At 41.6% G+C, this 17,560-nt stretch overlaps 1 protein-coding gene across 2 annotated transcripts; it reads left to right on the forward strand.

Moving 5' to 3' along the window:
- The first annotated feature begins 1,753 nt into the window (after window positions 1-1,753).
- On the forward strand, window positions 1,754-17,021 carry LOC123773123 (uncharacterized). Of its 2 annotated transcripts, none has more exons than XM_069315254.1 (5): window positions 1,754-2,095; window positions 6,557-6,683; window positions 7,855-7,997; window positions 15,181-15,352; window positions 16,719-17,021. In XM_069315254.1, exons 1-5 carry the CDS (start codon window positions 2,062-2,064, stop codon window positions 16,897-16,899), a joined length of 657 nt encoding a protein of 218 aa, XP_069171355.1. In that variant the 5' UTR covers window positions 1,754-2,061; the 3' UTR covers window positions 16,900-17,021. The 2 variants fall into 2 exon arrangements, with proteins under 2 accessions (XP_069171355.1, XP_045622576.2); XM_045766620.2 differs by having other exon boundaries at window positions 1,757-2,095; window positions 15,181-15,319.
- The last annotated feature ends 539 nt before the right edge of the window (window positions 17,022-17,560 follow it).

Consider the following 17,560-nt stretch of genomic DNA (forward strand, 5'->3'; position numbering starts at 1 on the left):
GTTCTCTTGTGCGAGTACTCCTGTGTTAAATAAACCGTCTTTATCAACCCTTATCAATTCCTGAATCTTATACGTGGTGATCATGTCTCCCCTAACTCTTCTGCCTTCCAGCGACGTGAGGTTTAGTTCCCGTAGTCTCTCCTCGTAGCTCATAATCCCCTCAGCTTGAGTACTAGTCTGGTGGCATAACTTTGAACCTTCTTCAATTTCGTTTTGTGCCTGACTAGATACGGACTCCATGCTTGAGCTGCATACTCCATGATTGGTCTGACACATGTGGTATACAAGGTTCTGAATTATTCCTTACACAAGTTTCTAAAGGCCGTTCTTATGTTGACCACCTTGGCATATGCCGCTGATGATATTCTCTTGATGTAGGGCCTAAGGGGACAGGTCTGGCGTGATATCAACCAGCCAAGTCTTACTTTCTGATTAAGAATTTCATCTCACAAATGGTACCTTGCATCTGGCCTCCCGCTCCCTTCACCTATCTTCATTACTTTACGTATGCATGCTGCTTCATGCATGCTATGCATACTTTGTATGCTACTTCATTACTTTACATTATTTCTAGTGCCTCTGTGGCTCATTTGGGTACTCAAGTTTCCCTGTGTCCCCACACACACATATTGTGTGTGTAGAAATACATGTTTAAAACATTAAAAATAACCCTACATATATGAAAATGAAAGTGTCGGCTTCAGTTACCTGTGTGGACTTGGTAAATTATTGAAGTTATTTAGACTTATTTTATGTATATTCATTTTAGTTAACCCATTTACAAAATCGTTTTCTTTAAACTGTATCAAAGAAAACCTATTTGGATGCGTAACTAATCAGCTTGTGGGACTGAACAAAAATATGCACCAGGGTAATTGTACTCATCTAGTTGTGCTTTGACTCCTTGGTCCCGCCTCTCAAATGTCAATAAACTGATGTACAGATTCCTGAGCCTACTGGGCTCTATATTATCTACATTTGAAACTGTGTATGGAGTTTGGCTCCACCACATTACTGCCTAATGCACTTCCATCTGTTAATACCACCAGGGTAATTGTATACAGTAGCAAACTATGTATACTCTCGCTGGGAACAGAAAGTTAGCTAATCGAGGTTCGCTTTGCCAAGGGCGAGACTGTGTCTACCCCAAGTTAATTTTTGTTCTTATTTGACCCTTTACTAGGAAAGATCCCTATTAAACATTGCTGTATGTGCCTAATATTTGGCTGGGATATGAGGACCAGGAGCTGGGCTATGAGGACCAGGAGCTGGGATATGAGGACCAGGAGCTGGGCTATGAGGACCAGAAGCTTGAATATGAGGACCAGGAGCTGGGATATGAGGACCAGAAGCCTGAATATGAGGACCAGGAGCTGGGATGAGGCCGGAGTGAAGGAACGGTGCCCAGCCACCAGGACCACTCGAAATCAAACTCAAAATAACCATGGCAAAGGACATGGCTTTTATTGTGTACAAAAAAGAGGAATGTAATGAAAAACGTTCATTACTACAACTACGTTAACACTGGAAGATTACATTTCTAATTATAAGTTATAAAAATTCTGCCCAAAAGAATAATGCGTTAATATTTTAAAATGACAAGCGAAAATTAGTAATGATATTTAGATCAAAGAGCGAGCATTGAACGAATATAATTAAAAGAACAGAGAAAAAACTCCTACCGCTGGTGGGGTGAGGCCTGCGCAGACATCCACGGAGGACCTGTCTGGACTTGTGCAGAGTTCTGCTGGCAGTCTGCACCCAGACCCACCGGCAGCAAGACCAGCGTCCAGGCTTGTCCCATTTACTATCTCCACGTGCTCAACATATCTCATTCGTACTCAGTCGACCACATCAATGCTGCATATTTTCATCATCAGGGCGGTGACACATTAGTTTAGATTAGTCAGAAACTAGCGTCAAGTCAGGGAGCGTCCGTCTGTTCCCGTTGATCAAGTGAAATTTGGGGTTTTGCAAGATTTTGATATTTGTGTGGAAGCTGTGGAAGGAGCAGTGGGACATGACCCACGTCCTGCATGTCCTCCATCTGTTCTGCTAGACATGTCTCTAATCCTGTTCCTCGCTTGTGTGGTGGGTAAGTACTTGTGTGTGTGTGTGTGTGTGTGTGTGTGTGTGTGTGTGTGTGTGTGTGTGTGTGTGTGTGTGTGTGTGTGTGTGTGTGTGTGTGTGTACACACCTAATTGTGCTTGCGGGGGGGAGGGGGGATCGAGCTTCGGCTCTTTGGTTCCGCCTCTCAACTATCAATCTGCTTGTGTACACGTTCATGAGCTTATTGAGCTTTATTATATCTATATTTGAAATTGTGCATGGAGTCAGCCTCCACCACATAAATTCCTAATCTCTAACAATGAAAAATTGATTTCTAATGTCACTGTGGCTCATTTGGCCATTCAGTTTCCACTTGTGTCCCCTTGGGAGAGTAACACCCCTTAAATAATCTGTCATTATCTACCCTATCAAATTCCCCTGAGAATTTTGTATATGGTGATCATGTCTCCCCGAACTCTTCTGTCTTCCAGTGATGTGAGGTGCAATTCACGCAGTCTTTCCTCATAACTCATGCCTCTTAGTTCTGGGCCTAGTCTAGTGTCATACCTTCGAACCTTCTTCAGCTTCGTCTTGTGCTTGACAAAGTCAGGTCTCAAGAGTTTGCTAGGGCCATAGTACAGTTCTCGTGTGTGTAGTATCTAAGATCAACCGTCTAAGATCACAAGGAGTGGACTGAAGGCTATGGTAGAGCTCTGGGGTCTTTAAGTTTAGTTAACTAAGGGCTAGGTAGTGGACGAAGTCGTCCCCCATTACATCCATGCTGGAGCCGCATACGCCAGGATTGGTCTTACCTTTGTGGTATACAAGGATTTAAAATATTCCTTACACAAGTATCGAAAGGTAGTTCTGATGTTAGCCAGCTTCGTATACGCCGCTGATGATATTATTTTGATGTGGGCTTCAGGTGACAGGTTCGGCGTGATATTAGCTCCTAGATTTTTCTACCTGCCTAGAGTACTTGTGGTACTTCGCTAGTCCTTCGGGGGAGAAACTTACTGCAATAATGTAATGCTTAAATGAAGATGAGGAAAAGACCCAAAACATCTGATACAATGTCTCTGGTTACCGCCCTCATCTGTCAAAAAAATGTTCACCCACGTCAGCAGTTTGCCTGTCACCCGTCTAGTGACAGGGGAGGGGGGGAGGGGGGGGCAAGTGATCATGTAATAGCGATGGCCAACCTGTCCATCACTGTCATGAGGTGCAGGCCAGCACCTGCACACTTGAATATAACACCCTCGGCCCAACGCTTGGTAAACGTGAGGTGATTTGTCTTCTAATTGGCAAGCGAGGGAGGTCTGGCGTCCCCGATACTTGATATGCGATAATTAAGGCTCAAGTTATTACACCGGGCTGCTAAGGCTCAGTCTGTCTGGGTGTGTATGTCTGTGTCCATCTGTGAGGTACAGTGTATGGACTGTGGGCGCGAACGTGCAACCCCGTGTGTGTGTACTCACGTAATTGTGCTTGCGGGGGTTGAGCTTCGGCTCTTTTGCCCCGCCTCTCAGCTGTCAATCAACTGTGTGAGTGTGTGTGTACTCATCTAGTTGTACTCACTTAGTTGTGCTTGCGGGGGTTGAGCTCTGGCTCTTTGGTCCCGCCTCTCAACTGTCAATCAACTGTGTGAGTGTGTGTGTACTCATCTAGTTGTACTCACTTAGTTGTGCTTGCGGGGGTTGAGCTCTGGCTCTTTGGTCCCGCTTTTCCGCTGTCAATCAACTATGTGAGTGTGTGTGTACTCGTCTAGTTGTACTCACTTAGTTGCGCTTGCAGGGGTTGAGCTCTGGCTCTTTGGTCCCGCCTCTTAACTGTCAATCAACTGTGTGAGTGTGTGTGTACTCATCTAGTTGTACTCACTTAGTTGTGCTTGCGGGGGTTGAGCTCTGGCTCTTTGGTCCCGCTTTTCCGCTGTCAATCAACTATGTGAGTGTGTGTGTACTCGTCTAGTTGTACTCACTTAGTTGCGCTTGCAGGGGTTGAGCTCTGGCTCTTTGGTCCCGCCTCTTAACTGTCAATCAACTGGTGTACAGGTTCCTAAGCCTATTCGGCTCTATCATATCTACACTTGAAACTGTGTATGGAGTCAGCCTCCACCACATCACTTCCTAATACATTCCATTTGTCTACTACTCTGATACTGGAAAAAAAAATTCCAATGTCTCTTTGGCTCATTTGGGCACTCAATTTCCATCTGTGTTCCCTAGTGCGTGTCCTCCTGGTATTAAATAGTCTGTCTTTATCATCAATTCCTCTGAGAATCTTGTATGTGGTGATCATGTCCCTCCCTAACGCTTCTGTCTCCCAGTGACGTGAGGTTTAATTCCCGTGGTCTCTCCTCGTAGCTCATACCCCTCAGTTCGGGTACTAGTCTGGTGGCAAACCTTTGAACCTTTTCCAACATAGTTTTATGCTTGACTAGATATGGCCTCCATGCTGGAGCTGCATACTCTAGAATTGGTTTGACATATGAGGTATACAAAGTTCTGAATGATTCCTTACACAAGTTTCTAAAGGCCGTTCTTATGTTGGCCAACCGGGCATATGCCGCTGATGTTATCCTCTTGATATGGGCTTCAGGGGACAGGTCTGGCGTGATATCAACCCCCAGATCTTTCTCTCTTTGATTCTTGAAGTATTTCATCTCCCAAATGATACCTTGTTTCTGGTCTCCTGCTCCCCACACCTATCTTCATTACATTACATCTGCTCGGGTTAAACTCTAACAACCACTTGTTCGACCATTCCTGCAGCTTGTTCAGGTCTTCTTGAAGCCTCAAGCTGTCCTCCTCTGTCTTAATCCTTCTCATAATTTTGGTGTCGTCAGCAAACATTGAGGGGAATGAGTCTATACCCTCTGAGAGATCATTTACGTATATCAGAAACAGGATAGGTCCGAGTACAGAGCCCTGTGGGACCCCACTGGTGACTTCACGTCAATCTGAGGTCTCGCCTCTCATTGTAACTCTTTGCTTCCTATTGCTTAGGTACTCCCTTACCCACTGGAGCACCCTACCCGTTACTCCTGCCTGTTTCTCCAGCTTATTCATCAGCCTCTTATGGGGTACTGTGTCATAGACTCTGCGCAAATGTTTCACATACAGAGGCATTTCTTACCAATGCACCATCTCCATCTTCCCTTTGGATGATTACCTGATGTTAGCTCATTATTTTTCTCTGTGAGGGATTTGATCTCCTTTGCTGCTGTCAGCTCACTTTGCAGGTTGTTTATTGTATTCTTTATTTCATGCCTCTTCTTCCTAAATTCCTCCCAAACTTGGGCTAACATTTCCTTCATTAGGTCATCTTGACTTTTCCCTGTTCTCTTGGAACCCTTAGAACACCACTCTCATGACTAAAAATATACTCAACAGTGCTTTCTATTATCTTCGTCCTTTGTGTCTTTAAATAATATTTTTATAGCAGTCTAGACGATAAACCATTTCTGCTTTTCCTAGTGTTCTGTGTATATTGGTGTCGCCACAGACAAGTTTAGTTCCCATACAGAGATACTGAAATGTCCCAGGAAATATTGAGGACGCAGATCCACACAAACACCTGAAGTTTTCTCGTTCCTTACATACACGACAATGAAAAAAAGTAGACTTGGCGCCAACCCAGGAGGGTCATTCCGGGTTCCAGAATTAATTGTGCGCCTCGCTGAACGTTTCTAAAAGTCGATCATTTCAGTGACCCATCAGCCGAAGCTGACCGTAACTCGTGGCTCATGGGATTGTTAGCTGCAGTTTACCTTCACTTCGTTCCCCGTTTGTTGTAATAAATTCCTTTCTCTTATTTGACATAGAATCTATGATCTCTTAACCTCAATAATTTTTTCCCCAAGAAGGTAGACGATCCCGACTATTACTGAAATATCACTGCACTATTTTACCCGCCCCAATTACTGAACGACACTTTGGCGCCATGCAGGTATGCATTACTTTCCCCAGGATGGTTGACGACACTGCGAGTAACATGTAACCTCGCACCATTACTTTCCCCAGGATGGTTGACGACACTGCGAGTAACATGTAACCTCGCACCATTACTTTCCCCAGGATGGTTGACGACACTGCGAGTAACATGTAACCTCGCACCATTACTTTCCTCAGGATGGTTGACGACACTGCGAGTAACATGGAACCTCGCACCATTACTTTCCCCAGGATAGTTGACGACACTGCGAGTAACATGTAACCTCGCACCATTACTTTCCCCAGGATGGTTGACGACACTGCGAGTAACATGTAACCTCGCACCATTACTTTCCTCAGGATGGTTGACGACACTGCGAGTAACATGTAACCTCGCACCATTACTTTCCCCAGGATAGTTGACGACACTGCGAGTAACATGTAACCTCGCACCATTACTTTCCCAGGATGGTTGACGACACTGCGAGTAACATGTAACCTCGCACCATTACTTTCCCCAGGATGGTTGACGACACTGCAAGTAACATGTATCCTCGCACCATTATTTTCCCCAGGATGGTCGGCGGGGGTTACGCAGTGCCCCAACAAGACGGAGCTGGACGCCTGCTTGGCTAAGATCGTGCCCCACATGACCAGGACTGGTCTGCCACACCAACCCAAACATCTCACCCACATGTGCAGGTGATGTATACACATGCTCTCATGTGCACACGTACACATATTCTGATATACACACATATACACATACCCTGTTTATATTTGGTAATCTACGCACATGCATGTAAATACACAGACGAAAAACATTACATTATTATTTCCCAGGAAAATACATGTACGGGAAATGTGATATATTTGTAATTGTGACTTTGATCGCAATTCAGTCGTGAGAACGAGGCCGGGCCGCGCTGAGCCTGCTCCAGCCTCCAGCACTCACCTACACAATATTATCATTCAGCAACACACTATGGTCCTCACAACACTGTTGTTCGCTAGTCATTGTGGCTCATAAATACTTATTTTCAGAGAGAGAGAGAGAGAGAGAGAGAGAGAGAGAGAGAGAGAGAGAGAGAGAGAGAGAGAGAGAGAGAGAGAGAGAGAGAGAGAGAGAGAGAGAGAGAGAGAGAGAGAGAGGGGGGGGGGAAGGGGGGGGGGGAGGAAAAGGAAAGGAAAAGGAAAGGAAAAGGAAAAGGAGGAAAAGAACCTTCAGCCCTAAGATGCATCTTTCACCTTGACAGCGGGGGTTCCAAAATGTGAAGCACAAGTTCACTTCCATCTTGAATATTCACCACTCTCCTGGATGGTCTAACCCCACATCTATCCGAATTGTGGACAAGGTGGAAAACCATGCAAGAAGACTCGTCTCTTCGGCACAGATTGGCTGAACTGGTCAATACATCAGAAACTTCAGCACCATAAAGATGCTGGTGGTCTTAGTGTTATGTATAAGACCAAGGTTCTCAAGATTCCCTACCTGGTAACTGTCCTGGTCCAGTTTTTTTGACAACCGAAGTTGGCACCTGCAACATAAGGCGCTCAGCCATCAACAGCCTCATGTTGGCTGTGCCATTCTCAAGAACCTCTTTCCATCACCGATCATTCATTCCGTAGGCGACTCATTTGGAACATGTTCTCTCCACACGTTGGTAAGCGTGAAATCAAGCATTATACTTTTAGCACATCATGATGCAGTCCGTAGTGCATGTGCCTGATATGATCAGGAACGCGGGTTCGATTCAGTCGTACAGCTTCAATATGTATTCATAGATTCATGAAATTATTGTGATTTTCATTGTGTAACCATTTAAAGCTCCAACTACTGCTACTTAGTCCCAACTCCTCTGTCTTTCCACAGAGCCTTCAAAGGCGGGATGAGGTGTGTGGACGCCTACACGGCCCAGTGTATGTCGAAGATAGAGCGCGCCGGTTTGGAGGAGCACCTGAAGGGCGCCCGCTCCACCCTTGCCTTCCTCTGCGACGACCCGGTCTTCCAGCGAGGTCTGTCATACATTCCAGTAACTCTCCTTACAACCCAATCTTCCAGCGCCTGTTACACATCCTTTCCAGTTGCCCTCTTTACGACCCGGTCTTCCAGGAAAAATTGTCATCCATTCCAGTGGGCTTCCTTACATCTTCCAGCAAGGTTAGCCACCCATTCTAGTGGCCCTCTTTACGACCCGGTCTTCTAGCAAAGAGTCAGCCATTCCAATGGTCCTCTTTATTATCCATATTTCCATCGATTTAAGTAATTCATTTCAGTGGCCCTCTGTACAACAAATTACACGAGTCCTAATTTTATTAGTATTTTTTAAACTGATTTTGTTTTCCTGTAAGATCTACGACTTTTCAAGAATTCCAACCATTCTTTTTTTCGAGACATGATATGTACTATTATCAGCATGTCTGTGTCTCCAACAGGGATATTTCAGTCTTTATGGGAAAGATCAAAGTTTTCTTCAGTGAAACATATTCCTCTTCGAGTAATGAGTTACTCTTCCAGTGGCATATTCTCGTGAAAACACAAGGCCATTCAAAATTCATCATTATACCTTCTTGAAGAATCAAGTTCAATTTTTAGACACTAAAGAACCTTTCAAATGAGGTCCAGGCATCTTTGATAAATCACAAATTTCTTCATTAGTTAGCAACTCTTACCAGACTCAGCCTAACATACTGAAGTGGCCATTACACACAAAAATCACAATAACGTGACGCATCAAATGAACAAATCCACAAGGGCCGTGACGAGGATTCGAACCTACGTCTGAGAGCATCCCAGACGCTGCCTTAATCGACTGAGCTACGACATGGTAAAAGATTTGCAACCAGAAATTCTACTGAATTCACTTGGATCCTGCAGCCTCTCCGAGACACAAACCAGGATTTTACACAATTCCCCTCATGCACTCGAGCTATGTCAATAGGCGGTTCTACCTCTTCGTCCTTCCTACATTACACACAGAAATCACAATAGCGTGATGCATCAAATGAACAAATCCACAAGGGATTTGCTGTACTGCTGTACAAAATAGCAAATACAGTGTGGTTCTGTTCCCCCCGGAGTCGCCTTACACTGGCTGGTGTTTTTTTACTTCAGGTAATAACACTGGTGTCCACTGACCAATTATATTTATATGGAAACATATTTACATTTGCAACTGTTATCACTGCAGAAACATATGACATTTAGTATTAAATTGAAACAAACAAAACCCACATATTTACGAGTTATTAAATAAACATAAAAAAATATATTTTTTGCTTTGACACTGCAGTGTTTATTTATATTAAATATTAGCAGTCAATAAAAACAAAATCCTTAATGCATAAATCCGTTTTTAGTATTAAATTATCGAAGAAGCATGATCTTCGTCGCTGTTTGGCAAATAGATCAATTAATTAACTTAATTAATAAGATCCAGTATTGTGAATTAATATCATCTCACAATTAGTCACAGTCTTCTACTACTGTTTGATTTACCACTTTCGGTAATTATTTAAATCAAATGTCAAACACACATACTTAAAAATGCCCTGGACAAAGTAACACAAAGCGGAAGTAAGGTCAATATTTTCAAAAACCATATATTTAAGAAATCTATTTATATATTCAAGGTCGAAGCCAAACTAGTTTCAGCGTCAACTAGATTCCAAGGTGAAGCTAAGGGTCACCTGATACCCCCAGAGCCTCACATTTCCTCATATTATAAAAAAAAATCTGAAGCGATATCCAATCCCAAGCCTCGTATCTCTCCCTCGGCTGTAATAAACCGCCAGCAGTGATGAACGTGATGGCACTTAAGCCTGACTACTTATGGAACGCAGAAGTTATTTTGGAACAATCCTATGCCAGCTAGAAGTCTGGGAAATAAATTCAACAAGACTCAGAATTGCGAGTACACACACTCCGACGCCTAACCATAGTTAGATCGGGAATTAAGCTTGGGGCCAGGTGCTGGAACCAGTTACATCTTCAAACGACATATATATGAGCATAGGAACATAAGAATGTTAATTATTTATATGGGTGTGTGTAGCCTCCGTTGCTAGAGTGACCCAGGAGCTCCACCAGGAGGTAACGGAGCTTCCACACCGTCCCCCAATCCCAACACTACGGGCTCACCATAGCCCGTGCTACTTGGAACTTTTAGTTCCAGGTAGCGAATCATAAACAACAACAACCCCAACATCTCCCGAGGGTCTGGTCTCGTCATCTAGCATCATGTTTACTAACTCGCACACAAATTAAACTGTCTTCTGAGCAATAATAACCGGAGTGTAGACGTGGACACGAGGTCGAGAGGTCCAAGATTATAATTGCTAAAGATGAATGGCAAACATTAAACAAGAGAAACGTTATCAGTTTAAAGGTGAGCGAGAATACTAGCCAGCCGTTCCATCAGGCCACCACTACTGAACTAACACTATATTCACACTTTACACCAAGCGAACCGACATTCACATGCCAGCTGTTGCACCAAGCGGCATAGCCTACGGCAGGTTTAATTTAGTTTGGGATAACAGTGCTCGAATGGTATTGTGTTGGTACGGTCTCATGGGACCTTGCATCACAATTCACCTGCCTTGGAGACATGCTGCATATAAGCATAGTACATGGTTCCTAGTCCTCACACTTTTTGTTACTGCGTCTTCTCGGTTAGTATTGTTTGGAATTAATAAATATAAATCATAAGTATAAGATGAACACATGTCTAAATTATCCGGAAGAGCAAACTGACTAGTTAAACGACTGTCAAACATGAATCAAGAAAATTCCCTGACTACTACTGAAGCTGTCATATAAATATAAATTGTCATCCAAACTTCCGTGGAAATAAACATTCCATTTACCCGGGATTTATGAGACTCGAACCTTGTTTCCCACGTGTGTGAGGCCGAAGCTCTATCGATCGAACTATTGAGTAGTCTTAATAACGGATCACTAAGTCCTCTGAGCTTCAGCAGTAGTCAGGGAAAGTCGAAAATTCCAGTTTGGCAGCAGGATGCTTTACGGGCTCACCATAGCCCGTGCTACATGGCCATTTCGTTCTGAGTAGCTAAATCTAAAACAACAACAACAGCAGCAAGATGCTGCTTAACTTTCCAGGGTAAATCTTAAATACGTGAAACCCTTTCTTATCCCATTGTCGGTCTGACGTTGTCCCCCAACGTCGCCCGATGTGTTTGAGAATGAAAATAATGTATACTTGTGTAAAGGAGGAAATGCATATGTTTATCTCTCAGAATGTTCGGTACTACGTTTATTGTTTGTGATGTGTATCTATGTATGTATTAACACGATGCTAATAGTCCTCTCGTGGTAGTTTAATACAAATGTTTTATAAATATATTTCTGAGATGGTTGTTTACGCGTTGAGATTTTAGCCTATCACTCTCGAGAATGATTAAAGCCACAGCAACTGTAAACAGTACATGACCTAAAAGTATATCCGTAATATACTTATTAAATACAATTAAATTGGAAAGATAACCGACTAGAAAGAAGGCTGAAAATGTAAATGTCAAAGTGATATATTAAAGCCGATAACGATTATAGGTTATAAATCACAACACCCACACACACACGACTGCTCCCGCATGGGAAATATGTATTTCTTATAATAACGCCCATCAAAGGGCTACGCCGTTCAATGTCAATATGAACCTCCCGTGTACATAAATTTATAAAACTATTTAGGTTCTAAGTCTACATAAACAAGTTTTTGTTAAAAAAAACTTGTTGAAATAAAAGTTAAATAAAAAAATAAGTGTGCATACACGGGCGAGGATATAACACATCCGACACCCGTCTACCAGATTACTATTTACTATTACGATAAACAATTATGACTTCCTTAAAACATATACAATAATGGCAACCAATAACAAATAGAAATTGACATTTCGTATTTAGTTCTCAGTTAACTCTGGGAGCAATCATCATGTTCCCGTGATAAAAAAAAACTTTCCCGTCGTGAATTTTTGTTGACAAAATGGGACCGAAAATGACCTGAGACGTAATATAACACTGTAATTAAGAGTTATTGGATGGAATTTTTAAATTTCATATTTGCCTGTGAAGGGAATAGTTACCGTGCTGCAGTGGGTTTCCTGACGTGAAGCTATTAAATCCAGCAATAAAAGATAGCAATGACCATAAAAATCTAACACAAAAATCTAACTTTAATTACAAAGTGGATGAGTTCTTCAAACTTGTTTCTCATTAGTTGCATGCAAAAGGCCCTCATGATCTTGATATCAAATGTTCAGATTTTCCTTAGATATGGTATTTCAACAATCTTTACCTGGCATATGATTTTCCATCTTCAAAGGATTATCTTTACCAAAGACTTAAATTATTACAGGGGGGGGGGGTAAATGGGAGGTATCTTGGGAGTGAGGAGGAAGTAGAGAGAGGGAAGAGAGTAGGGGAATGGGGAGTAGGCTGATAAGAGTATATGCACAAAAGATACATACCAAAAGACCAACGGGTCCACGAATGTTATCTGCAAGAGATGGAGAAAAAAAAGATTTTGAACATTTTTCTCTACAAGAATAGAAATGATCCAAGTAGCAAGGAAAGGCTCTCTCCCTACTCCGGTTAACTCGACCCGCTTTAACCCATTTTGGAGGTTTGCGCCTTAGTGAAATAAAAAAATCAATGGAAATCTGACACTCATAATGAGCTATACTTTTATTTGTGCTAATGTTGGAGGCAAGAAGAGTTTATAATGGCCAGGATTCATCAACAACCACTTTCGACCTATACATCTTTCATCAATCTGCCAGTTCTTTTTGAATTCATTAAACAGCTACGAAAAAAACACTTCGAAATTTCACAGTCCAAGGTTATTATTGCTATACCCAACCTCGCGCACTCCGGAGCTCATCAACTGTTTATAAAATGTAAACAAAGCAACCATGATTGAGGAAAGATGTACAGGTTTCGTAAGTGGTTGGGTAAATGCTTGACGAATCCTAGGCGTTGGCCCCTGAGTCTTATCATGATGTGAAATGTTTAGGCTGAGCTAATTTTTATCATTTCATGATGTAATTAGCTTCTGTTTATCCTTCGAATTTTACATATATTGATTTTATATTTAAATTGTTTGTTGTCTCATTTTAGAAACAGTGTATCTTTCAATGTCGTTAAAAGTTTAACAAAATATTAATTTCAATTTATTTTATTAATGCATTATCATGTCATATAAGAGAGAGAGAAAGAGAGAGAAGAGAAGAGAGAGAGAGAGAGAGAGAGAGAGAGAGAGAGAGAGAGAGAGAGAGAGAGAGAGAGAGAGAGAGAGAGAGAGAGAGAGAGAGAGAGAGAGAGAGAGAGAGAGTGAGTGAGTGAGTGAGTGAGTGAGTGAGTGAGTGTGTGTGTGTGTGTGTGTGTGTGTGTGTGTGTGTGTGTGTGTGTGTGTGTGTGTGTGTGTGTGTGTGTGTGTGTTTAAACTATTCTCATCAAAGCCCGAGAAGCATATTCGCCTGGTGAACATCGGTACAAAATTAATGTTGTCTCATCTCACTCACGCAATTGCTTGCTTTATTAAGGTTATTCAACTCGACTAATTGTTCTGTTATTAGTAAAAGTTTCCACCAAAGGATATGAATAAAGTACGCAGAAACATAATTATTGTAGATGAATTGAGTTTAAAGTTTGTCTAGAAAGCAATACCTACTCGGGTTTGTGCTTAATACTTTGGTAAATGTTATTGATTAACTTAATAAACCAATACGTAAACAGGATTTATTCATTTGACTTGGATATGGGATTTCTTCTGAATTATTTAAGCAAGGCGATATGGCTCTTGACAACTACATATGAACACGACTAAAAAAATAATGTAGCTGAAATATTGACACGTGATTAACTCACGACGCCCGTTGTGCTGTGTTCCATGCTATCATGGTATTGATATCATGGTTACATGGTATCAATTTAAACTCACATGGTATCCAAAAAGTGCCAGTTAAAATTATGACATCAGTGACATTACACACTTCATGAACAGTATATATAAAACACCTAAATTTATCTATTAATTTGATTATGGTAAGGTTAAGTTATAATAGCATAGATCATTACGTTTGACCCATTATATGTCATCAGCGATGACATATAATGGGTTCACCTTAGCCAGTTCTTGAACCCTACTTCATTTAATTAATTATAGATGGGCATCAAAATTCTAACTAAACTGGTTAACCTGATGCTGGACTGAAAACTGGAAATATTTTCACCCACAGGGTTATATGGAACCACCTACCCACCGAAGCCATAAATGCCAAAACTCTCTTTAAATTTGTAAATCCAGCTAGAAAAAATCATCAGGGTAAATGGGGGAAAGGGGGACCTTTTGACAAACCGTCGGCTTCCTGTCATCGTCGAGACAACTAGTGTTAGTGGCCCTCAGGTAAATGATTAATTGTTTGTTTTGCTCATTTCATGCAGCCTATATAACAAATTAATTATGTATAACTAATTAACAGTACAGAACTTACTTCTTGCCAGACACCATGACAACGATGTCGATGTTGTTCGTGTTGTAGTCGAGGGCAGCGATGGGACTAGGGGTCCCATCATTATCCCGTAATTCAAGAACAGTCAACCGGCATAAGATTCAGCGACTGTTCAGATACGTCGGAATGGCCTTGTTAGTAATTAGGATGCTAAAGAGGCGTTGGAGGACGGCAAAACGTGTTTCTACGTCAAGTCCGGCACCATCAAGGAGTGTGTGGGATCGTAAGATGGGAGTTTTGACAAGCCAAGGTGTAGGAAGGAGTCCTGCCGGAGGTAAAACGTGGATGGTGTTGAGGTTCTCTTGTTCCTTCTTGCTGTGGGCACCACCAAGAGGCCGGAGAGTCCATCTGACGACGAAAGAGGTAGCCCAGGAGACTGTGATGTGCAGACATCACTCAGGTCTCCTTCCACGCCGTGCGCTCGTGTTTACAAGTATGAAAAGCTGGCGGAACCGGACAAAACAATAACATTTTCTCCGGAAATTAAACAATGGAAAAAAAATCACTTAAAGTGTAAACATAAATATATGCGTTACAAATGTTACGCGTTTTGTGTACATTTAAATGGTTTAACTCTTCCTCTCCTGTACCTCCTATTATTAACAACTTCCCTCCTGTCACCAACTTTCCCACACTAACTCTTCCTTCTTTACCACTGCAGAGTATCTCTCCCACGGGAAGTGTATCCGGGAGGTGCGGGAGGACTGGGATCGCTGCCACCTTCACTTCAAGTACCTGGTGGGACTCGAACATTCTCGCCCCAACATCACTCAGGTGCAGCGCGACCACAACATCTGCTGGTTAGTGAAGCAAATGGAGACTTCTGCTGCCTGGTATAGTTAATTACACGTGTTTGTAGTCTGCTGGCTTGTAAGTGGTGCGTTTACCTCGTCTGGTTATTAGAGTGCATATTTACGTTGCTGATATGTAAGATGTGTACATTGCAATGGTCGAGAAAGTGTGAAAGTTTATTGGTCCCCGTGGCGCAGTGATAACACACTCGCTCCGCACTTCGTTAACGATTAGGCCTGGGTTCGTATCCCAACCCGTCCTCTTACAAATTACGTCGTTTTTCGCTCGTAAGCGCACTCAGTTAAAAAAAAATGGGGACATAATTCAAACTGAAATCGGCTCACGAGTGATGTACTCTCCCGTTTTCTGTTTTAGGTCCTCTGGCTTAGGCTGTTAGGTTTGGAGAGGATACTTTAAATAAACAGGTTTCATGACGTTTTGAAATTTTGGGAGAACTTCCTAACAGGGTCCTAACTAACCAGAGGACCCTTAACTTGTTATTTTGGATTTTTTTTTTAATGAATTTTAATTTTGAGTTACGTCGATATTTGGCCCTAGCGCATACGAGCGAAAAGCAACGTAATTTCTAAGAGGACGGATTGCAATCCCGGCCAGGGAGGATTGACTGGGATTGATCACCAATCCTTAACTGTAGCCTCTGTCCACCCAGCAGTGAATGGGTACCTGGTTGTCAAACGATTTGGCGGGTTGTATTCCAGGGAAAATTAGGATTAAGAACTTGCCCGAAACACTATGCGTGCTAGTGGATGTACTAGAATGTAAGAACTCTTGTATTTATTTAAAAAAAATTAGTCGTGTTTATGTCTTAACTACTAAAGATCGTGTTCAGGATACTCGACTGCTTGCAAAATTTGCTAATTTAGTAAGGAAGATTTACCAATGTTTACAGGTTAAAGACTTTGCAAATGCACTGTTCAATACTATCAATGTGTACAAGTTAGCTGTTAGCATACTGGCCGCGTTCATTTTTTCACATAACCTAAAATAGAGATTATCTTGTTAATAATATAATCTGTTTGTTACACCTTAACTAATACAGTCAGGTGTACATGTTTCTCATTGCCAGTATAACAACTGAAATATTACTAAAATCTAAGTTTGAGATGGTTGAATTAATTGATTACTGTATTATCACCAGACATTTTTTTGCAAATTCAAATTTATTGCCTTGTGTTTGCAACCTTGGCTTTCATAAAAAATATCTAACTACAGTATTTGTTAAGCCTTCATTTAATAAGGCACAGTTCAATCAACCCTCAACACATATCTACCAAGTATACTGGAGATTATTGATGATTCTGTATACAGGTGCTGTGTACAAAACAATCAATATTATTAATCATCACATTTGCAATACAGTAATTTAAATTTGTTTCTATCCAACAGTATTCGCGAGAAGTTCCTGAGTTGTGTGTACAGGATGAGCTACCTCACTTGCGGCAAGCTGCAGGCGGTATTCCTGAAAAAGATGACGGCGACACTCTCGTACAGTGACGTCCACCAGGAAAAGTGTAGACATGTCACTCTTCACGTCTGTTCCTCATGGTCGACCAGCCCTCCATATTGAACCTTCCACCCTGCACAGTTTAGTTATGCTTCACCTCCTCTTGTTCTCTGTATACTAACTTTATTTTTCTATTTATATCTCTACTTCACTTGTAAATTTTATCGATGATATATTATATACAGTACTGTACTTGAAAAAGAATTGGTATCTCCAAACACATGCTGTCTGTCTGTCTTACAATTACTGGAAACTATTTTGGCAAACACACATCAAAATCGATTTTCAGTACTACCAACAGTAAAGATATTTGTCAGTCATCCAACTTTTGAAAAGGTTATGTACACCGTCAATCTTCAGGCTTTCAGAATAACCTCTCAATTATGTTAGTCAAAACCATAGCTTCATGCATCTATTAGTGACCTAGTCTTTCAAATTTACAACACTAATAATTTTATTGTTACTAGCATTCTGTAATACCAGATCAACAAATAAATACATAAATAAATCTCTCACACAAATATACATACAGTATATATATGAGAAAGCCAAGGTCTAGAGGTGAACAACCTTGACATGCATTTGAGACACCAGGTTTAATTCTCTGACAAGACAAACAATTGGGCATCATTTCCTTACACCTGTTTACCTAGCAGTAAATAAGTGTGCACGCGTGTGCGTGTGTTAATATATACCTAAGAAAATAAATTACAAGAAACCATCA

Source organism: Procambarus clarkii, chromosome 81 (assembly GCF_040958095.1).
Source record: "Procambarus clarkii isolate CNS0578487 chromosome 81, FALCON_Pclarkii_2.0, whole genome shotgun sequence".
Lineage (NCBI taxonomy): Eukaryota > Metazoa > Arthropoda > Malacostraca > Decapoda > Cambaridae > Procambarus > Procambarus clarkii.